Source organism: Syngnathus typhle, linkage group LG15, assembly GCF_033458585.1.
Source record: "Syngnathus typhle isolate RoL2023-S1 ecotype Sweden linkage group LG15, RoL_Styp_1.0, whole genome shotgun sequence".
Classification (NCBI taxonomy): Eukaryota; Metazoa; Chordata; class Actinopteri; order Syngnathiformes; family Syngnathidae; genus Syngnathus; species Syngnathus typhle.
The window spans coordinates 8,531,512-8,555,160 of record NC_083752.1 but is presented as its reverse complement, the minus strand read 5'-3'; the positions used below and the strand labels follow the sequence as shown (position 1 = coordinate 8,555,160).

Here is a 23,649-nt window from a genome sequence, read left to right as displayed (position 1 = left end):
CCATGAGATTCTCATCTGGAGGAGATCAGATCCACAGAGTGAGAGGTGCAAAGCTCCAACTAAACAGGCACATTGGGTTGGCTTCGGGAGGTGTGGCGATAGATTGCTAAAGAATAACAAAACATTGATGGAAAGTCAAAAGTGGGTTTCTGCAATTCTGCTTTCAAAGCATATTGAAACATGTTTTTGAGCTCGGGATAATTTGTTGTATTGTTATTCGTGTACTTTGTCAGCATACCCACATTTTGTCTACAACATGGAAACATAAAACGTACAGTGTGTATCAAGTAAGTAATGAATCCATTGTTTGCATTTGTCTCTTGTATGAAGAGAATCATATAAACACTTGCGGAGCTTGGAATTTTTTCCTTGGGGTGGGCATATAAATTCTTCAGAAAATGCTGAGACACATTCATTATATGATACCTATGAGGGATTGGGGGTAAATGTGGGAAGATGTTCCTGAAAAAAAAAGTAAAATACTGAAAAGTCAATCATCCGACCAGGAGTGGTCCGAACATTTCAGGAGAGGGCAGTGCCAATATAATTGTCTAAGATTATTTTTCTTTTTCACTGCCTTTAATGTTTCTATTTGTCAACGGGAAAGGTGCAAATATAGTAGTTTGTACATATACATATACATATATGTATACATATACGTACATACATGTATACTATATATACATACACTTATACATATACGTACACCTATACGTATATGTATAAGGGATGTCCAAACTTTTTGCAAGGAGGGCCAGATTTAGTAACGCAGCTCCCTTTACTTGACTACAAACAAATACATTTTGAGATTTGCGGGAGCAGTCCTACAAACGACGACACATCAGAGAAGATGTGTAACCTAATTCCCATCATCCCTAGAATATACATGGTATCACTTGATCAATCAACAAGCATGTACAAAGATGCACACTGCTGTACCCACGATTGCAATAGTCTCACTTTCTTCCTGTCTGAAGTAATCTCAACCATGTTTTTGCATCCCAGGAGGAATGCCTTTTGTCATGTGACACAATGTTATTGGCGGAGATGGAAAAAGGGCTGTTCGGACAGCTGTTTCCCATAAGCGCTCAGTCAACTGTACTAGTGAGCCCGTCAGAAGCCTGCCCAGAGCATCACAGCAGCAGAATTCAACCCCGAAAGATACAGGGGTCAAAGTAGCTCCAATTACGAGGCCATCCCAATTTGTTCTCCCATATTGACAGCGTTTCATCCGGCATCTCGGTCTAACTAACCTAGTGTCATGTACAAATCCACGGATGAACGTGTTTGCCTCCATCTGGGAGTGATTATGCCTTTTTCCTTATTGTTTCCTGTCTTTTCTAAGAGAACTCAACTGCTGGTCTGCTGACTATGTTGGCTTAACTCCCTTGGCATGTTCAGGTTCTTAACCCCCCCCCCCCCCATGTAATTTAAGACCGGGCATGCTTTAGAGCAGTCACTCAAGCCTAGGCGCCTGCATTCAAATACATTCTTCAACTCGTCACTATCAAGAATCACTTCAGTAAGTTTGGCTTTTTGCTTTAGGATTCCTTCACGTTCAAATTCATCCTGCACAAATCAGCAAATCTTCAACCAGTGCGGTATTTTTAGCCAACTTTATTTTGGTATGATTTTTGACACGTGTTGTACATTGAGCTTGAGAATGAGCTGCCAATGACTACCGCAAATTATAGTCATTGTTTGGACAACTTTGGATAGACACAAGTTTCCTTTGTCTTCAGTTCAACTTTTGGCGGCGAGCGCATTTTCTGTGTGCAGCCTCTTTGCTGTTGAAATGTGATAATGTTGGCTTACCACTGCCAGTAACAGAACTGTCTCAAGCTCACGAGTTGATATTGGTCAGTATGGAACCTTCTGACATACACAGTAGGATTATAGTTCTTCATCTGTTATTATTTCACAATACTTTAATTAACATGTCAGGTTGCAAGTTGGCAACCTGCTATTAAAGCAACCAAGTCAATAATAATACCTGTGACTGATATGCATATACACCTTTGATGTTTTCTGTTTCAGTTCTACGTGATGACTTCAGACAGAACCCAGTCGATGTCATGGTTGCAGTGGGCGAGCCCGCAGTGCTGGAGTGCCAGCCACCCCGTGGACATCCCGAGCCCACTATCTCGTGGAGGAAAAATGGATTGAACATAGACGACAGAGAGGAACGAATTACAGTAAGATACGTCGACTTTGCATTTGATGCACTTTACGGCATTACCAGAGGCGTAGCCAGGAATTTTTCCAGTAGGGGCGCACGCCTACAGGAAAAAAAATCAAACATCACCAACGCCGTTCGCTGATCGCTAAAACAACATCCGGGTCCGGGAGGCAAACGGTGAATGGATAACATTGCGCACATAGAATAGCGCAAGCACATTCGCGCAAGACCGAAAGAAAAAAACGGCACGAAAATGAAGAATCGAAAAAGCTTGATTTTTTTTCAACCGGGGCGCAGGGAGTCCTTGGCTACGCCTCTGGCCATTACGTCATGCGCTGTGCACTACAAGCCATGACGTCAAACTTGCATGTCTTTAATAAATGTTGGCAAGGAGTTTTGCGTTGATGTGTTGCATGTTTGAAAGTTCAGTTAGTGCACAGTGACAGGTAGAGTGTCTCTCGGGGGTTGTGATGGACACAGCAGCAAGCTGTGATTTAAGGAGAGGCAGGGATCAGAACCATGCAGAGGCTCCTGTGAGACAAATACAAAGGCTTCTTTTGCTTTGTACTCCTTGCACGCCTGTCTTTGTCCTCCCAACTATGGAAATATGACTTTGCCACAAAAGTTCACCTAAAAGACAATTTACTTTTCAAAGAAAATAGAAGTAGATCAAAAGTGCCACCTTGTTTCCTTTGTGATGTATGTGCACTAGGGGTGTAAATCGCGGGTTTTGTCGCGATACGATATCATATCGATACAAAGAATCACGATACGATATTTGCCGATATCTTTAAGCCTGCTGTGATTCATTCACGATACATCACGATATAGTGCTCTACGATCGATATAGAACAATATCCTGATTTATAACAATTCATACGCAAAATCAGCAAGGTACTGCAAACTCTTTATTTAGGAAATTACAAAGTGCTTCCAAACGAATGACTTTAAGCCCAAAGGGGAGCGAATTTCCCCGTCTTCTTGGACACTAGCCATAGCATCAGCCCAGGAGCCGCGTAGTTGTCGGCTCCCCTTTCACGTGCCTGCTCTGCTCTGCTCTGCTCACAACACAACACAACACGCCGCGCACTGCTCCCGGAAAGAGGAAGCAAGCAACAATGAACTGGATTTCAAAATAAAGTCGCGTCTAATGTCCGAGGTCAAACACGGCGATATAAATCGATGTTTACGTTTAGCATCGATGTCAATAAATCGTAGAGCATTATATCGATTAATCGATGTGTATCGATGAATCGTTACACCCCTAATGTGCACTGGTGGCACTGGCCCTTCCAGAGTTATGCGTGGAGGAGCCTCCCCCCCTCAGGTGCCAGGACAGATAATTCACTTTAGGGATTTTTTTTCCTATATTCCAATCATAATGAAATCTTATCAGCATTTTCTGAAGAATCTTTGGAGGTTTGTAAAAAAATTATTTTGGAGACCCCGAGATCTCCTTGGTCACCCTACCCCCCGCCCCAAGAAAAAAAAAATCCTGGCTTCGCCATTGTCCATGTGCATTTAAAAGATGTTTTTGTATTCACAAAGTTCTCTTACACACAACAGCGATTTAGCGTTTTTCATTAAAGTTGCGTTTCAACTATGCACTTTGCAATAAGCTGCTGAACACGCACCATTAAGCTATCACGGAGTGCGTGTATCTCAACAGACCTTATTTATGCAGAACAGGACTGAAAGTTGAGGTTTTGGGGTTGCACATGAAGGCTCAACAAACCAATTTTCTTGCCACTGAAATTGCAGCTAAAATAGGAAGTGGTCACTCCGGGAGAAAAAAAATAAGCTAACTCTTTAATCAGTTGCTAAAAGTGCATCGGTACAACACACCACAAATGTTAGTGGAAGATGTTTTTAACAGCCTTTAAGGGATAGTTCGCTGATGTCATTGTACTGCTGCTAATTTTAAAATGGGTTTATGTATCTTAATGTTGTAGACTCAGCAAACCTAATTCCCACAAATACCTGCATAATATTTCATTTATTTATTTTTCCAATAGCGCAAATCTCTGACGAAGCCACTGAATACTGGAAGGATTAACTGAATCTGTACAATGTACTGAATTACAAGAGATGCGCGTAATGCTTACAAACCACAGTTTTTTTACTTTTCAAATGCTAGAGCTGCTTTATCGACAGATCATTTTTGTGGGTGAGGGGCTCGTTCTGGTATATGTTGAATATCTCCCCGCAGCATCAATTTAATGAGGGTTTCTATCCATATGCTATTGAGTGGCCATCAGGTGCTATTCAGCGTGACGCTGAATACCCCGGCTTCCTTAGCTAGCGCGACACAGCGGGCAGCCTTGACCTTTGACTTCTTGACCTCTGCTAAGTATTAATAGAAGTCCTTGAATTAAAAAAGCTTTATTATAAAAGCCAAGTGCTTATTTTTGTAAAGAAGGTTGTCGTCATTTTGTTTCGGCCTTGTGTGTTTGCTTCCTTATTGTAGTCGGTTGCTGCTGTGTTGTGCTACAAGCATTATCTACAACAGTGGGAAGTGAAAGACTATTTGCGCAAAGGCTTCCATTCAGATAAAGACAGCTTTTGCGCCCTGCGGGGTTGCAGAGTGGATAATATAAAAAAATGCAAACACCGTGATGTGTGTTTGCTGATATGAGAATAGTAAAGTTAAAAAGTTTGTTAAAGGCAAAGTAAGCAGACAGGAGATCAGAGGGGGCTCTCGACAAAGAAGCGGAGGGTCTTTGTTCTCGGTTATGAATTATGTAACTATATCGGTTGACCTTTGGTAAAGACTCAAGGCAGTGTACCTTCTGTGATGCATACAGATGTACACAGATATATTATTACACTATAAGCTACTCATAAGGTATGGTTACATGAACAAAAGGTACAGCAAGAAGTAATTATTCACATTTAAACATGTGTAGTACGTTTTAATACAAAGTTCCGCAGTTATGGCCAAATCACGCACACTTTGTGACTAACAAATGATGCGCAGAGAGTTCTGCTAGGGGCTTGTGCAAATACAGCTGTGTAAATATTCTGTGTGCTTTTACGTTTAGATCCGCAGTGGCAAGCTGATGATCACCAACAGCAGGAAGAGCGACGCAGGAAAATACATTTGTGTTGGAACCAACATGGTTGGGGAGCGTGAGAGTGAAATCGCCGAACTCACTGTGCTTGGTAACATCAGCACCTTTGCAATTCTTTTTCCCTGAATGTTAGAATGCATCACTTTGTCCAAATATCCTTTCGGTCAATGTGTTAAAAATACTAAAGATGTTAAAATCCTGAAGAGCATCTTACTCCCTTCCACAACCAAAGTTTAGCCTTCAGCCTTAATTCTCAATCCCTCCCACCCCTTTTTCTAAACATCTCCCATTGGAATTGAGCTCTTATCAGTATCCCAGCGAGATGACCTTGGTTGGGGTGTGGAATCTACCGTCTAAAGCCGTATAAAGCTATTCAAGGCTGTGGGAATAATCTTGCAGAATGCACTCCAAAGGTGAAAATACTCCAAACGTAATACACCACTAATGACCTTTGAAGTAGACATGCAAGTAATCATTACGAGGATCTTTAAAAATACATTTGGCCTAATATGAAGATTCTACTCTGTTGTGTAAAAAGGAACGTCTATAGTGAAAGATGATTTTGATGTGGAAGAGGAATGATGTCAAGAATTCTGAGATTGAATTGAAGTATTTGGCCACTAGAGCGTCCAACGTTCCTCAAGCGGCCCAGCAGTGCAGTGGTGCTGGCAGACGGGAGTGTGGAATTCCACTGTGCGGCTCAAGGTGATCCTGTTCCGACGGTCCGCTGGAGGAAAGATGATTCTGAGCTACCTAAGGGCAGGTAAATTACACCCACTTTTTTTTTTTTTTTAAACACGACAACACAATGGTTCAACCTCTCCCTTCCATCAAGTAATACCTCTCCCCCCTCCCTCCATTCTTTTAGATATGAAATCCTAGAAGACCACACTTTGATTGTTCGCCAAGTGACCTCTTCAGATGAGGGTTCCTATACATGTGTGGTGGAGAACATGGTTGGCAAGTCTGAAACATCTGCTATGCTTACTGTTCACGGTCAGTCCGCCTTAATATTTAATGCCCTTGACACATTCTCTTGCTGCAGCTCAAAAAGGCTTTTTTTTTAAATCCAAATCCTTGACATTTATGACAACTATTTATAAGCCAGAGAAGAGAACTAATCCTGTCTTCTAGGGTTACAAATGTGCATGAGCTAACCATTTACTACTGTAATTGAATACATTTTGACTGTAATTTAAAAAAAAGTCTATGCAAAACAAGGCAATTTTATTTCCTATACAATGTGCTTCACGAGATTAAAACTATAACACAAAATGTAAACAAAACAAAAAAGTGAATGTTATGCAATGGCTACAGCCACCAAACCTTCTTAGCCAAATACATTTTTACATTTTATTTCATTTCAGTGACCTATTTTTCTAATTCCATTGTGCTTCCTCATTTAACAAAGTGACAGCTCTTGCATGACTAGGATTAGAACTACATCTGCCTCCATTACTCATCACATTGTTATTTTCTGTGTTTTCTCCCCCTTATAGTCAACTCCGGTAAGTTTGTCATCCATCCTTCACCCACCATCAGCCAGCAACAGTATGTCCATGCTTATATACTCTTTTGCGGTGTAACTCTGTTCAGAGGAAGGTTGAGAATTTATATTGCACACACGTTTTTGAAAATAGTCTTTTAAGCTGTTTGTCGTCATTCCGACTCTTTGTCCTCCGCAGTGAGACCAGCATTTGCCTTACGCCCCAGAAACCAGGTGGCGGCAATAGGAAGGACTGTCACCTTCCAGTGTGAGGCCACGGGTAACCCGCAGCCCGCTATCTTCTGGCAGAGGGAGGGCAGTGAGGTAAGAATGACCTTCAGCCTTTCTGTCTCTTCACAAAAGAAGATGATTGAAATGAACTCATGAGTTTGTTCGAACTCTCCCTGCAGAGTCTTTTGTTCTCGGCACCGCAGCCCTTCAGCCGTGTGTCAGTCTCCCAGATGGGCAGTTTGACCATCACCGATGTTCAACAATCTGATGGCGGCCTGTACAGCTGTCAGGCTCTCAATATTGCTGGCAGCGTTATTACCAAAGCACTGTTGGAGGTCACAAATTGTGAGTGACGGTCTTTTGACCTCCATAATTCTATTTTAGCCATCACAATACATACACACGGCTGCCGCATTACCGATTTGCATTCAGCATCAAAGGGTTAAACATTGTTCAATGACTCACGTGCTCACATGTGCATGTCTCTTTGTCAGTATATATTCAAAATTAATGAAATAAACTGCCCAAGGGTTTACTGGCTAGTTTGTAGGTAGACTGCAGCTTTCACTCGTCAGCACCGAAGCAATGGCTTTAAAAAGAAAATTAGCCATCTACACTATGAAAGCTGGTTGAGGTAATACGAATCAAGAAACACAGGGCGTTTTTTTCCCCCCATTTTGCTGTGATCTATTAGCACTTTACTCTTTCTCTCTCTCTCCATCCCGCTACATCTCTTTCATCCCCATTTGGAGGACCACATTTGTATGGAAATAACCAGCTGGTAATACCTCTGGCGGTTTTAAAGGCATGTTTCCATCAACTTTTTTTGGTTAGTCTTATTTATTTAGAAGCCCTGTCCCATTTCACCGGGCTTTAAAATGGAAGATGGGAAGTGAAGAGGGAGGGCTGTGTTATCTTAGTAAGGCTGCGCTCGAAGCCACCTCCATCACTACCTACTGCCGAACGAATGATTAGTTGCTCTGCTGGAGGGGAGAAGTTGATTTCTTTTTCCTCCACTGGCTGCACATCCTTCTATTGTTCTCTCGCTTTAGCAACTTTCCTCTAAATATCTTCTATCTCTTATCGTTTTTTTTCAATTTGAGGCAGCGTTTTCACTCTCAGAATGGCTCGGACATCAGTTCGAAGTTTTTAAATTCCTATTGTTGCGTAGCTATATTATCCACAGAATTGAATCAGTTGGACAATAAAAGGATTAATCGACCAGTTGTGTGTGTGTTTTTTTAATGGTTAATATACTTGTGCAAAAAAACTAAAATGCCTGTTTGGCGTTTCAGTTGCGTGTAATAATACCTGTGTAATACCTCAATATTTATTGTGTTAGGGATCAATGGGTAAGTGTATTTTCATCCATGTCCTTGCTTTCTCCTCTTTCCTATAGCTGGCTCAGAATTACCTCCCCCTGTAATTAGACAGGGCCCGGTCAATCAGACGGTTCCTGTGGACAGCACAGCAGTGTTGAGTTGCCATACAGCTGGCATGCCACCTCCGTCGGTACACTGGAAGAAGGACGGTGCCGTGCTGTCACCACTGGACACACGTTTGTCCATAGCAGAAAGCGGCTCACTTGAGATTCGCTACACAAAGGTACAGTGGGGCACAATTATTTGATTTGATAATGATCACTTATCCGTGGCAAACATTTTTTATTTAATTCCTCAGCTTGGAGATACCGGCTTCTATACTTGTGTGGCTTCTAGTCCCAATGGAGAGGCCTCCTGGACAGCATATTTACAAGTAGAGGGTATGTAAATGTTGCTTAAGGGTGTATGACGGGATTAGAAAAAGAAAAAACAGTTTAAGACAGGGGTGGGCAAACTACGGCCCGCGGGCCACATCCGGCCCACGGGACCGTTTAATCCGGCCCGCCAACCCTGAACAAATTGTATTATTAAACTTTTTTTTTTTGGTCATTTTGCCTGCAATGACTGCGTTTCCCCAGTAGATGGCGAAGCGCTCGCCTGCGCATTTACTACCGGAAGCCGTGTCAGAAAGCTCGGTGTACACTCACAAGTGCGTGTACGTACTCAGTAGTACGGACATGGCGCACTCTCGCTCTATTCGTATCAGTCCCGAATTTAGAGCGTGGGCTTCGACGACAGCATTCTTGTAATTCGCGCGCTGAGCTTTCGGATGCAGTTTTGCGCTAAAGCCACCCACAAACCTTCCCCTGGAATCTTTCCATTAAAATGAGTCGCCCAAGGAAACGCAAGGTGGACACAGTGCCGAGCGTTTAAAAGAGAGTGGCCAATTTGGCCCGACGTACGCGACGTGACGTTCAGCCACATGAACGTCAATATCAACCCGTCACAGATCGAGGTAAACGGACCAACACCTCGCATCTCTCCTAAGAATTTCCACAACAAATTTTACTCCAGACTATGACGCACTAGCAAAAAAGGGAGACCAACAACACTGTTCCCACTGAAAATGAACGGGAGGCTCTCAAGTTTATTGTAAAAAAAAATGCATTTTGAATATGATTTGTACACATAGCAGGGATTGAAACTAGCGACCATTCTCATTTTCAAACAATGCAGGATGCTCAAGGACATTGATGCACCACCTATTTGCGACTAATCTTAACCTGTAAAGTTCTTAAGGCTTACTTTAAGGAGGTGTTTCCCGTTTCCTCACCTCTGTTACCAGGTGTTTGCGAGGTAAAACTCTGCTCTGATTTTCAGATACCCCTCACCGTGTTGCTGTTTTGATTACTTTATTTGGATGTATGCTTTCACCGATTCTGCAAGAATTCAAGAATATTTGGTCAGAATGTTTGCCGTTTGATGTGATCTCATAAGATAAACATCTTTCATTAATCTGACCTGCAGGCACTGAAGTGATGGAGACTGTTATTCATAATAACAGTGTCGTATTTTATGAGAATCACTGATAGCAGTTTTTTAGTGAATTATTATTATTATTATTATTATTTAATGCTGTTAATAAATGCATTTGTTTTCAAAAAACTTGTTTGGAATATCCATGCTTTACTACCTACTAAAGGCCAAAATCTTTTATGCAATGACCTTTGCAGGTCGCTTATATGACTTCACACAAAGCCTACGTCCATCTGCTCCTGGTTCGGCCCTCCGGTCCAAATTTAGAACCCAGTTCGGCCCGCGAGTCAAAAAGTTTGCCCACCCCTGGTTTAAGATTATAAACCAAAAGATTTTTTAATATTGCGCCATTTCGGAGCAGTGAGATGAAGGATTTTAACACAATACTATATCCTTGTCACAAACAAATACGGCAAAACTCAGATTCACCCAGTTTGTTAGCAACGGAATGTATATTTTTGTACATGTCAGAGTTTGGAGTCATTGTCCAGACCAATGGACCTTCAGGCCCCGCCATGCTGCCTGGTGCCCCAACAAAACCAGAGATTACTGACGTTAGCCCCACTTCTGTCACTCTTTCATGGAAAGCCAGCACCAATGGTGGTGCAACGCCTACATCTTACCTAATAGAAGCATTCAGGTGAGATGTCTCGAAAATATCTTCGGTATCACCTCACAATACATTTCCCACACATTATCTATAAAACATTGAATATATATATTATGTTTTCATTTCTTCTGCAGTCATACTTTAGGCAGCAGATGGGTGACCTTAGCCGAGCATGTCCAGATGCAGACTTTTGTCCTGAAGAACCTGAAACCTGGCACCGTTTACCTTTTTATGATCAGAGCTGTCAACGCTTACGGCCTCAGCGACCCCAGTACCATTTCAGATTCAATCCGGACGCTCGGTCAGTGGGAACATTCTCGGAATATACATTTTAGTTCCCATTTGAACATAACCGCAGTGTTTTTGTCTCTTTTTGTGACGAAAAGACAACACTTATACAGCTGAGGGAACAGACCCAAGTCACATCCAGAGGGAGTTGGGGGATGTGGTGATCCACCTAAACACTCCCACGGTTGTGTCGTCCTCTGCGGTCCGGGTGAACTGGATGGTAAGTGGACTGAAGTAACTTTGACACAGCCTTTGTTGTGAGAACTAAGCATAATGTTTACAAGTTTTTACGGATCGTCGTTGGGCAGTTGAGTGTTGCGCTGCTTCAGTTGCCATGGTTACGTTTGTGAGCATCATTCAGGGTTAATTGGCTTCTCCAGAATGAAAAATAAAATGGGAGGAAAGCTTCATTTTAATTGTATTCAATATAGACTGAGATCCTTATATAGAGTCTCTGTTGTGGCGTGAAATTGACATTGATGGGGTTTTTTTCTGCACCAGGTTGAGCAGCACTCTGTGTACATTCAAGGCTACAAGCTGTTGTACAGGCCCTCAGCTGAGCACGGTCAACCTGAGGGCCAGTGGACTGTCCTGGATGTACGTGCCCCACATAAGGACGGAGTGTTGATCGGTCAGCTCAAGAAAGGCGCCATCTATGAGTTCAAAGTGCGGCCCTTTTTTGATGAATTCCAGGGAGCCGACAGTGAGGTGAAGGTGATCAGAACGTTGGAAGAAGGTGAATTGCTCATTTTTAGTTTTACTCATTATTATAGGTGTGTATTTTTGTTATCAGTATCCTCGCCAGGTTAGTGTTTACATATCTACATTTGTTCTTTTGTAGCACCAAGACGAGCACCTCAGGATGTTACTGTAACAAAGAGCGATACCAATGGTACTGCAATCCTCGTATCATGGAAAGCACCTCCAGTCCCCGAGGAGGCACAAGTCATTCAGGAGTACAAGGTATGAAAAGAATATCTGTCCTTTGCTCCCCTCAAGTCACGCTTACAGTCATGTGTATTCAATTTAAAGTCTAAACTGTGTCTTTGAGGTACCACTGATGTCCCTGAGGCAATCACTGTTATCTTCTCTTTCTCACCGTGTCTTTTTTTTTGACAGATCTGGTGCCTGGGTAATGAGAGTCGCTATCACGTGAACCAATCTGTTGACAGCTACACCTTCTCTGTACTGGTTCCCGGTTTGGCACCGGGGATTCGCTACAGTGTAGAGGTCGCGGCAAGCAATGGTGCCGGACCTGGGGTCAAGAGCAAGGTCATGTTCTTTCAGTTTGGTAAGAGTCCTGAATTGTAAATAGTATTTGGCTCCGAGCCATTACACTTGTATGGCAGTGTGGAACATATTATAAAGTAGGTTTACAGGAGATTTGTTTTGGTAGTAAAGTAAAAAAAAGTAAGGTGTACCTGGAGGAAGCGAGAGTAACCTCAAAACTGCTAAAGAATAGTCACCGTGTTGTATAACCATCAACCTGAAGCATCATTACTAGATTTTGACCCATGTGTAATGTATTTTTGTTTCCTAGACTCTGCTGGTCAGATGATGGATCTGAGTGACGAAAAGGACACATTGTCACACATTTCAGACGTGGTGAAGCAACCAGCATTTATTGCAGGCATTGGCGCCACCTGCTGGTTCGTTCTTATGATTTTCAGTGTCTGGCTGTACCGTCACCGCAAGAAGAGAAGTGGCCTCAGCAGCACGTACACCGGCATCCGCAAGGGTCTGTGATCTTTATGTCGATGATACATTTATATAAATAAATGTGCATATCACGTATCTCCATAATAATCACCTATCAGGAGACAAGAACCGTTCAACAAATAATGTTGCATCATCAGAGAGTAAGGCCTTATCAATATTTAAGATTGGTCTATAATTAGTAAAAAACTAACACCCACATAGAACATACAAGGCTTCAGAAAGCGAGATCTACGAAATTGGCCTAATAATCATCCTTTAGAGGTGACTTATGTTTAAACACGATATCTATTTTTATTAATGACATTGAAACACGTTTCAAATTGGTGATTAGTGAGTCAAAGAGGAGGGGATAATGTTTTCTAATCTGTCTTTTGGCACTGAGTCTTCAGACACAATTAAGACCTGCCGCATGCACGCAACACAGACGTTTGAAGGCTGACCTTTCGATGCTCGAACGTCATTTTCTCACTGCTGTGTTTGGACACACAGACCTGTCAACCTGCCATTACCTTCAGTGCAATTCCAGTGTTAAATTTCCCTTATCCCTCAAGTCTCTGATTAACCTTTTCACATGCCTAAGATAGATACTGATGATTGATTGCGTGCTTTTTAAATCTTTGACTTAGAGCTCATCATCAATATGGTGGGCACACAGCATCAGATAAATGAAGGGATGAGTAGCTATTGTTGCTGCTTACCATGTTAATTAATTAACTTCTTTTCTTTCTCTTCAGTGCCATCGTTCACCTTCACACCAACAGGTAAAAACAATACAATTGTATCACTTGATCAATTGTGACATTAAGACATTTTGTTTAAAGAATTTGTTTATTTTTTCCCTCCAATGCGACCAAGTCAGACTTCATGCCCTAAAAAAAGTTGGCATAAACTCCTGACTTTTCTTGTCTGCCGTATTTCTTCTTTGCCTCTGGCACTTCCTGTTTGTGACAGCTCATCAACAATAAATGTTTTCCACCTTATTTTTCAGTTGCATATCAAAGAGGAGAATCTGTGTGCAGCGCTGGCAGGCAAGTAGTATTTTGAGTCTTTTTGGAATTGTATTGCAGCTGCATTGTTGAAACGCTAGGAGGTGTTGTCTACCCATTGTAAAAGTCATGCTCGTTAAAGATATGAAAGCAGGAGGTTTTGAGTGATGGCCCCTCTGGGTTGCAGGCCCGGCCTTCTCGGCATGGGTGAACCTCTGAACCAGTTGTGGCTGCCGGATAATTGGCCGAATGCATGCGCCAATCATAAGGACTGCAGCATCAACTGCTGCAATAACGGTAACGGCACCAGTGACAGTAACATGACAACATACAGCCGACCAGGTTAGTGAGTGTCGGGTCTCTGACGTGCTTTGTGTCATCAATCATAACAACTGGGAACAACTGTGTTTTCATTTCTATTATTGCTGCTGTTATATGTCCTCTTTAGCCGATTGCATCGCCAACTATGGAAAGCACCCAGACAACACACACGGGGGACAGCTTGGCTCAGAGACTACTTTTTATACGGATGTCAACTTCAGCAACAAGCTCAATGAAATCAAGACATTCAACAATTCCAACCTGTGCTATGCAAGTCCCGGAGGAGATTCCTCAGATGGCTATGAACCGATCCCCTATGCTACCACCCAACTTATTCAGGCCAATATTAAAAACAAGACTCATACATCGGAGTCGATGAACATGCCCTGCTGGAATCAGCCACCAAATCCTCCTCCACTCCCAAAAGAGATGGCCACACAGATGCAATACAACATCATAGAGCAAAACGTTCGAAATAAAGGTAAAGTAGGATCAAATTTGACAGAGAGAATAAAATTAACACCACATTTTAACACTCCTCTTTGTTCAGATCATCTAGAAGGAAATGAAGGCTTAGTACATCACAAAAGCAGCCCCTACAACCATAACCAAGATCACAGTATGGGAGGCTCGCATCACAGCTCAGACAGGGGTAGCAACAGCACCTCAGGTAACGAACGCTCAGGGCTATACCGCTTTGAAACAAATCAAGCCAAAAGGTGCACTCTTTGACTTTTCTACTAATTTCTCAGGAAGTCAAAACCAAAAGAAAGGACCTCGGGCCATGAAGACTCCAAAACATACTGCGGTTAGCTGGGGAGATGCTCTTTCTCCTCCTCATGCTATTGCCTGGAACGGTGATGAATACAGTCTCCCCATGGAGAAGAGGTGGACTTCTATTTTCATTATTAACAAATCTCTTCGTCGGATGCACGAGTGCAAAAATGATGCATTCAAATAAAATCTGATGTACTAAGAGACATTGAGGGAAGTTGTTTTCACTTTGCACCCAAAAATGTTAACCGCTAATGGGCAGACAGTCTTTTTTTACTGATTTACACTAAATCCACCCACATATTGAGTGACACTCCATTTTTACTCTGTTGATCAACATCTCATGTAAGGAGTTTTTTTTCCCCAGCTATGATCCAGAGAAAAGAACAGAAGGCTGCCCAATTCCACCAATTAGAGGGGCAGCATCATCTCCCCCTGACATGTCTAATAGTTGCCATACTGCCACACATCCACACGGAATCATGAGCAATGGTGTGCATGATGGAAACAATCATCTCAGGTAACAAAACGATAAAATATTACATCGAGATTGAACACGACCTGTGCATTTTATAATACCCAATATAAAGAAAAAAATCTGCCACTAAAAAGAAAATGTCCAGTGACTGGCTTTTAAAAGCTACAAATCACTCTTGCCATCTCTTGACAGCTCCAACCCTCTGTACATGGAAAGTGATGAACAAGACGAGGACGCGGAAGACGAGACAACGCTTACCGAAAACCACTACCATCTGCACAAAAACCAACAGCACAAACAAAAGTTGCCTCATAACTCCCCGCACAAACTGCTTTTCCACAGGCTGGAACAGACCCCAGCCTCCAGCACAGGGGAGCTGGATAGATCGGTCACAGGGTCCATGGTAAACAGCTGGGGTTCTGCATCTGAGGAGAACTTATCATCAGGCAGGTCCAGCATTGTCAGCACCTCAGAAGGATCTTTTTTCACGGATGGAGATTTCAGCCAGCCAGAAGGCGTGCGTATGTGCAGATACCCAGAGGAGTCAGGTGAGGTGACTTTATGGAGCCCAAGCAAGCATACTTTGGGTCAGATTTCTTTTTACAAAAATAAGATAAATAGCTCCAGAAACTATTTAGTATGGCTCAATGATATTGCGTGTTTAAATTCTTAGCACCACACAAACAAATTTTTAAATTACACCTCAGGGCAGCGACATCAGCGGCCCAGCAGTCCCATGTCAACAGACAGCAACATGAGTCCTGCAATAATGCAGAAAAGGCCCAGAAGGTTTAAGCAGAACCAGTGTGTGCAACCAAGCTACCATCCCAAAGATGTCTTCAATGACGGTAAAACATGGAAAAATAATTGATACAGGAAATGTGATCTAATTAATTTGCCTGTGCTCTACTTTACTCCTCTGCCTCTCCAGATTCGTTCATGCCTCTGAATTTCCCCAGTCAAATGTCCCATAGCGACTCGAGAGAAAGGGGGGCCACCTTACCCCGGATGGGATCTGGAGAAACCCGAGGCCGAAGAGGCAGCACCGGGACTCACCGGGTCAGAGAGGCTCCATTTGAGGAGGGAGAGAGCCAGGTCATTGACAAGATTCAACCAAGCGGAAATGAAGGTGGCAAAAGCAAGCAACACTCAGGTACCACATGGAAAGTGTTTCAGCATGTCGCATCGAGGGATTAGTCATTCTCAAAATGACTCAGAATGTGGGGACATTCTTCTGTACAATCGTACCGCTTTACCATCAGGTCCAGCTGAAAATGAGCCTGATGACCCCAATGCATCCAGCTTTATACTTTATGAAGACTCGAGGATCAAACACAGAGGACAGATGGAGTCTCCGGTAGTAGATGAGGTAAGCCAGGAATCAAAACAGACAGACACATTAGGATATAACAGAAACATTTAGCAGAGAGGTGAGGTGAGTTATAAGGGTCCAGTCTCAATGAACGGGTGTATTTTTGGAAATTTCCCTTGTTTAGCCTGCACGGGATATAAGGCACACCAGGTTAGAAGGCACATTTAAACCAGTACAAGAAATAAGTCAACATCCAAACGTAAGGAGTATCTGATTATAAGGCACGCTGCTGATTTTTGAGGGAAAATAAAGGATTCTAAGTGCCAGAAAAATGGAGTATAAATTAATAACAACTAGTATTGAGTTAAACATTTTGTCTAGCAACACACTTTTTGTTCTCTCTTTTCCTAGTTCCTGAGAAGCTGAGAAGCCTTTTGATGACACCATAACAGCTGCTCCGACAGCTGCCTCACTGAACGACTTGGGGTCGGTGGTGTGGGCAAAACTAAAACAACAAACACAACTAGTAAATTACTGCACAATAAATGCTGTTTTTTTTATATTGAATTTCTCAATCAATGTTGGTTTGAAAAAAAAAGTGTTCATGTTTATGTCTGTGGACTTTATTCTGGCTGACCTGAACAAAAGGCTCAGCCGATGATGTAAGATAAATGCGCACGTTATGGCTGATGTGATTGTCTACAAAACTATTCTTCATAATGAGCGTTACTTGTGTATTCTAAAAAAAGCTTGTGTCATTTCCAGACAGCTTGTAAATTGTTGACTGCCACAGAAGTGCTTCAAATTGAAATTTTATGTGACAGTGTTAATGTTTTCTTAGTGATGTACATCTTGCGTCCTTGTATGGTTTGTTCTACTTTGGGTTAGAAAAGCACAATCACTTATTTTTCTGATCATAATTGTACGCATTTTGTGGAATTGTGTAAATCATTTGATCTTTTGACTTGATTCAAAGAAAATGAATGTTGATCTCAATTGTGCATCCAGTTGCGTACATTTTAAGCTGCTTTCAGTCAGAAGTGAGATCTCTGTTTTTGAGTATTTTTTTGCATGCACATTATCCTAATGGATGGATTACTAAAATATTCTGCTCCTGGACCTTTATTTTATTATTATAATTATTTTCATTCACCTGCTTTTTTTCCCCTCACTTGACCTTGTCCCAAACTTTTTAAAATTAAATCTACTGTCTCCATTCTCTTATTACTCATCCTGACCTAAATGGATTCATAAAACAGTTTGCCAGTAAATTGATTAAATGTCATTAGCTTGGGAAATCAGAAGGGTTAGCCTCAGTATGATACAATTGCTGTACTCCATGACAGTAATACAGAACTAAGTGAATATCAAAGTGCACCTAAACAATATCACAATATTCATTTATGAAAGAAAAAATGAAAGTCAATGCTACCTATAAGTCACCTTGAATGACATATTCCAGAATGGTAAACAAAACAAAACCTAACAGGTCTATTTTTGTCAGATGCCTATAATGCACAGGAACAACTAACGGTACTCTGTCATTTGAAGTAAACCCAGTGATCGTTTCTAATTTCCATTCGATCGCTCTCTCTGTGATTTGCCTTGCTGTGCTCTGATTTTAGGTTTTGAAGAATAAAGTCACATGCTTACAATTTCCTTCTGTCTGCAAACAATGGTCAGTAAAATTACATAATCTAGAGCCAAAAGAAATTATATGGATACATGCATAGTTGTTGTTTTTTCTCTGCTGATGCTAAATAAGGATGTAACACAAACACACACACACACACGCATGCACACACACACACGCACGCACGCACACACACACAGGCATGTTATCTTTTCAAGAACATGAATGTAAATCACGCTAATATATTCTCTGAGATTTCTGTATTTTGACAGTGATGTGACTGAGGCCAAAGGTCGACTTGTTATATGACATTTTTAATTTTATCGGATTTGGGATGTAACTGGGGTATAAAGGTAATTTCGCTTTTCTAACAGCATTCAACCAATTATCAACCAACGGTCGGTCGGTCCTGACTGCTCATCAGTGATTGCTTGAGCTACACACTTGTCTGCACCCGTTTTCTCCTTTTCTAATCTTCCTTAACCAGTCATGTGCAAAAGATTCAACTCATTAAGTTTATTTATTTTATGCTTCAGCTGACAGTATCGAAAGCTTATGAATTGTAAACAGTAGAAGAGGGAGCATCAATCTTGTGGAAAATGTTCAGTTCATTTCTTAGGGCACCACTGTAGTATTCCAGAGAATTGTATACATTTACTTGGAAATTATTTTGTCCCACTGTTTATGAATTAAACCTGATTTACCAATGCCATTGGATTTTTTTGTCAGATGTGTCATGGCGCTCAATATGTATTGAGTCATTTTTGTGAAAGGAGTTATGAGGAAACTCGTAGTGAGCAATGTGATGAGTAAAGAAGGGATGAGATTTTACCACTTAGCATGCTAAGTGCAAACCCATTCCTGTCATTTATATATCATTCAAGTCTTTAACCACTTTATAACAGTTGGAAATGTTCAAATGTTGCTTGAAATATTCTTCTACGGAAATTCACTATACTGTGGATGTCTGCCTCTATTTTGCTCTCTAGGTTTGTTTTGCTTCTCACCAAGGACAGCTGTCTACAGGAGGTTATTCAGACGTGCTTGTTTTCTGAGAGACTGTGTGTGTGTGTGTTTCATCTGAGTGTGTGTATTCTGCCAAATTTCATTTTCAAATTATACCAAGTTTATCCAGCAGCTTCTCTGCAATCTGTTGACGAAGAGCTGGCCTTGACAAGTCAAAGCAAATGTGGCGGAACTGCAGAAATGTTGAGGGGTGGGGGTGGGGGGCTGTCAACTCTTTGCATTCTATATGAGACAACTACGTAGCTATGGTTCTTCTGCACCACCAGATGAACTCAGCCATAAGGGACATTGAACAGATTGAAACTTTTGCATTGTTCAATATTTGCCAAACTGCTGCTTATTGTAAAGCGATCTCATTTGAGCAAAGAAAATCTGCCAAATGACAGGTCATATCTTGAAAATGTTTGTGACTCGTTTCTCAAGGGACCACTGTAATTTAAAGTGATTAAAATGAAGAACATTGAGAACAATAGACAACGTGGCGACGCGCGTGTGAAGCACATGAGTTATGTGTCTTCGAGAGGGTGAGTGATGGAGCTGGGATGTAAGACTTCAATTTGATGGAAGGTTTGTTTGAGAAAGATTAGTTTCTGTTCAAGCAGACAGTTGGTGAGGAATTAAGACGTGTCGGAGATAATCAATGTGCTGGGTGAGAGGGAGCTTTCAGCAGCAGTAGTAAATTTAAATTTGTTTAAGGAGATATAAGGCTGTCTGTCACTGACTGTGAAATGGGAGTGTGCATAGTTTGATGCCAAGAGGACAGTATTGCTGTCTAAGGAAGAAACATCATGCTGTTAAAAGTATATATATATATATATATATATATATATATATATATAAATTTATATTAATTATATAATAATTTAATTTATATTTTTTAACCAAGTAGCTGTGGAATTATGCTGCTAAGATTACCACAAACATCCTCATATTAGCATCAGTATAAAAAAATACTGCACATGCATTAATGTGATGTCATTATTTTTACTTGTGCCCACTCTTGGCCCACTGAAAGCAAGAGCAAATTTGAAGAAAAGCAGGCTCTCCAAAAAGTACAAACAAAACAAAACATAATATCATTCGATTATCATTCACAGAGATTCTCCTCACCCAACAAAAACAACTTCAAAATAACCAAAAAACTCAAGGAAACATTCTCCTCTACAACTAATACAACAAGGAACCAAAACCAAATGAACTAAAGCAGGGAACTAAATACACACAAATTGACGAGACTACGAGGCACACATGGTCGAGACGATGAGGCACACATGATCGAGAGATGACTGGCTAGAGGGATCTGATTGGATGAGACGAGGTTCTGAGCTGCTGAGAACAGGTGGAGACAATAAACAAACAAACAAACAAACAAACAAACAAACGAGGAGACATTAGGAAAACAACACACAACATGAAACAAAATCAAATCTTTTATTATTTCTTTTTAAATGAAGTCCAGCTGATCCGCACGGTTTTATGAAAATGAACAAAAAGTCTTCACGGATATACTGTGCACATTTTTTAGCTGGCTATAATTTATTCTTGGTAGCATTGTTATATTCAGGAATAATAATACAAAAAAAAATCCACCATGGTCATGGGCTTTCATGATAATGTTTTCAAAATAACCCAAAAGGTTTCACAAAGTGTTCTAAGTTTAAAATATTGATATCAAATGATTGTCTTTGGATGTTCTCATCGATAACACATCTGACAACTGTTTTTAACCATTTTTATTTTCTCAGCCAAGTTGTGACAAGAAAAGAGAAAAAAAATACTCACTCTGTGCCTTCACGCGACTTCTGAAAAATCCAACCCACCTGGATTTAAAGCATGAGTGAAGTGTAGCCAATAATTCCCAGTTTTTTGCACAATATCTGCAGACAATCTCTGATCTCGGTCGATCAATCTGGAGACATTGTTATAGACAGGATTTCACAGATAGCCTCAAGCTAACCAAAGCATATCTCTGCTGGCTCTCGTTTAACGAGAAACAATGTGATTTTTCAACCAAGCCATGGCATACGTGCCAAACAAAATTCATGAGACGGCCGAGACAGAATCGTGTTTTGGGTTATCTTTTTATATTTATACAATGTGGCAGTCAGAGCTTGTAATGGGCGAGGCTGTGCAAAATCACATTCATTGTGATCCCTTTTACAAAGTGACCGTGTGATGATGCATTTTAAATTCTACTATAGCACTTGCATTTGTCAGCCTTGTGGATGAATTTTTCATGAGCTGCTTTTAAGGAATGAAATAAGAATAGATCAATAAAATCAGGCCAACCTAGCACAATAATTCTAACTGCATATGATAAAAAAACAGATACTCCTGAATTACTTTGAATAAAGATTAACCATCATTGGTTTTGCTTCAGATTGTCGAAATACAAATACATCACTAAATTTGTATTTTTCTGTATGCAATAAAGCAATTTCCAACAGTTTTGAATGGCAAGTAGAATAAATGGAAGGAAACATTGCTCATTTTCACGTACACATTTTATTTTGCATCAAAGGATTGAAAATTGCCCCTACTGTGTGTGGTTGTGTATTCCTGAGGGCAAACCAGTCTGTGGCAGGTAAAGATTCCCATTACCAGAAATAAACAATCCAAAACCAAAATACTACAGTGTTGGATGTTAAGCAACTTAAGCTTTGAATCAAGAATGGGGAACAATTCCACTTCCAAAGCTCCACCAAGTAACGTCCTCAGTTCCAAAAGGATGATGGAATACTGTGGTAAACATGCCCCTGTCACAGAATTTTATGGAATGTGTTGCAGGCATAAAATAAAAGTGAATATTTGCAACAATAAAGTTCATCAGTTTCAACATTAAACTTGCAAATCATTGTATTCCAGTTTTAATTACCATACTGGCCCGAATATAAGACGGTGTTTTATGCATTGAAAAAAGACTGAACAAGTGGGGATCGTCTTACATTCGGGGTCTAGACATTATACCCATTCACAACGCTAGATGGCGCCAGATATATTTAAAGCGAATGCTGAACTTAACTCCCAAAGCAAACCCCTGTCACGAAGAAGAAACATAAGATTTTAAGTTTTTGCATGATTTGAATGAGGCAAAATAACATGATTTTTCTCTCGAATATATTTTTATAATCATTTGTTTCAGATGTACTGTAATTATTTTCTATATAAAAATTAAATTTGGTGTTCAAAAAAGTCTTTTTTTCAAACTTGAGTCTTGAAAAAGAGGGGGTCCTCTTATAATCAGGGTCGTGTTATATTGGGGCCAATACGGTATGTTTTACTAAAAAGTCCCAACTTCATTGGGATTGGGGTTTGTACCATACATCTGACTGATTCACACGATTTAATCAGCCCATATTAGACATTTTAATCAGCAAAATTTGTCGATTGTGTTCTTTTTTTATACACATTAACAGCTACAACATAATACGAATATGAGATTCAAACACCCCCGAAAACAAAGAAACAAAAAAAACCTTTCCCTCTGTTGTTAAACTAAACAAATACAAAGACATAAAGCAAAGTAAAAAAAGTTAACCGATTAGTCGGTTATCAGAATTTTGTTCTGCCAAATATCGGTATTTAAAACAGAGCATTACAATCTACTGTATAGTGGCATCGTGTTTTGAATATTGCACTCTTATCTTATCATTGTAAGCAATTGAAATCGAAGTACCCAAAGTAATAAATATATATACTGTATATTATATTAACATACTTTCAAGGAAAGGGCGTGAAGGGACACACACAATACCCATTTGCCTTGCTTTGGATATCACAGGTGATGTGTCGCTTTGTTACCATAAAAGTGGAACATTTTGCAAGTAGTCGTTAATGCATCATAAAATTCACAGCAAATATTACATTACACCGTTTCTTGGCTTATTAAAAACCCCATTATCACCTTTCTTGCTCTGTTTTTAATGCTCGACATAGGAGGTGTTTTCAGTAAGTATTCCCAACGTCATTATTCTTCTCTTCGGCTTTGCAAACAATGGGTTTGTGCTTATTTCCACCAAAACGCTCTGTGCAAAGTACAATAATACAGTAGCTTCATCAAGATTAGCAAATGGTTTGAGTGCCAATGAAAAATGAGTCAACGTAATAAATAAATAAAAAAAAAGACAGACATTAGGGTAGCTTGCATAGCAAAGCAAAAGAAAAGTATACAGATAGATACAAAATGTATTTACAAATTATGCAAGTCCTTTTTCATTTGTCATTTTGTTGTGATTTTTCAATCCTCTGTGTGAATTATTGTACACCAAGTGAGAGATACGTAACAGAGGTGGCCACACAGTTTACTCATTTCAAATAGGGGTATGAAGGGAACATTGTGAGTTTGGTGTCTGTCCTGTACATGGAATTTACAGTTCTTTATTTTCATTTGCATGTTCCTTTGACTTCATCCTGTCGTCTCTCTGGCTTCCAATCAGCATTGCGAGTCACTCACAGAGAGACAATCTCAGAGCATTTGGAAACAAGGTGTGCAGGGAAATGTATCCAACAGATTCTGAAAGAGCAAGAGAGCAGTATAAAATCTCAGCAGGAATATTGCTTTGACTGCATCTTCAAAAGCGGTTGGGTTGCAGTATTATCACACAATGTGGTAAAGTGGAATAACTGGCCATTAAACTTGCAAAAGCTGAAATGGAAATAAATCTTGTCTGCTGCAAT

General features: G+C 40.6%; 2 protein-coding genes across 4 annotated transcripts in view; one reads left to right on the top strand and one right to left on the bottom strand.

Moving 5' to 3' along the window:
- LOC133168433 (roundabout homolog 1-like) overlaps window positions 1-17,972 on the top strand; it is a 45,459-nt gene extending 27,487 nt beyond the window's left edge. Inside the window, exons 3-29 of one of the 3 annotated variants that reach the window (XM_061299999.1) lie at window positions 2,038-2,195; window positions 5,221-5,341; window positions 5,875-6,013; window positions 6,119-6,246; window positions 6,936-7,060; window positions 7,147-7,312; window positions 8,367-8,572; window positions 8,648-8,729; window positions 10,297-10,465; window positions 10,570-10,736; window positions 10,822-10,943; window positions 11,225-11,459; window positions 11,565-11,686; window positions 11,843-12,014; window positions 12,264-12,461; window positions 13,177-13,203; window positions 13,431-13,470; window positions 13,616-13,725; window positions 13,877-14,230; window positions 14,300-14,419; window positions 14,502-14,637; window positions 14,891-15,043; window positions 15,194-15,549; window positions 15,709-15,849; window positions 15,933-16,154; window positions 16,264-16,370; window positions 16,725-17,972. In XM_061299999.1, coding sequence (XP_061155983.1) covers window positions 2,038-2,195; window positions 5,221-5,341; window positions 5,875-6,013; window positions 6,119-6,246; window positions 6,936-7,060; window positions 7,147-7,312; window positions 8,367-8,572; window positions 8,648-8,729; window positions 10,297-10,465; window positions 10,570-10,736; window positions 10,822-10,943; window positions 11,225-11,459; window positions 11,565-11,686; window positions 11,843-12,014; window positions 12,264-12,461; window positions 13,177-13,203; window positions 13,431-13,470; window positions 13,616-13,725; window positions 13,877-14,230; window positions 14,300-14,419; window positions 14,502-14,637; window positions 14,891-15,043; window positions 15,194-15,549; window positions 15,709-15,849; window positions 15,933-16,154; window positions 16,264-16,370; window positions 16,725-16,739 — 4,091 coding nt within the window. In that variant the 3' untranslated portion in view covers window positions 16,740-17,972. The other 2 variants (XM_061299998.1, XM_061300000.1) reach the window with 2 other exon arrangements.
- A 3,486-nt stretch (window positions 17,973-21,458) lies between these two features.
- LOC133168589 (roundabout homolog 2-like) overlaps window positions 21,459-23,649 on the bottom strand; it is a 49,652-nt gene continuing 47,461 nt past the window's right edge. The window contains exon 28 of the mRNA XM_061300249.1: window positions 21,459-23,485. Within this exon, the coding sequence (XP_061156233.1) occupies window positions 23,484-23,485 (2 nt within the window). The 3' untranslated portion in view covers window positions 21,459-23,483. The remainder of the gene's footprint in view (window positions 23,486-23,649) is intronic.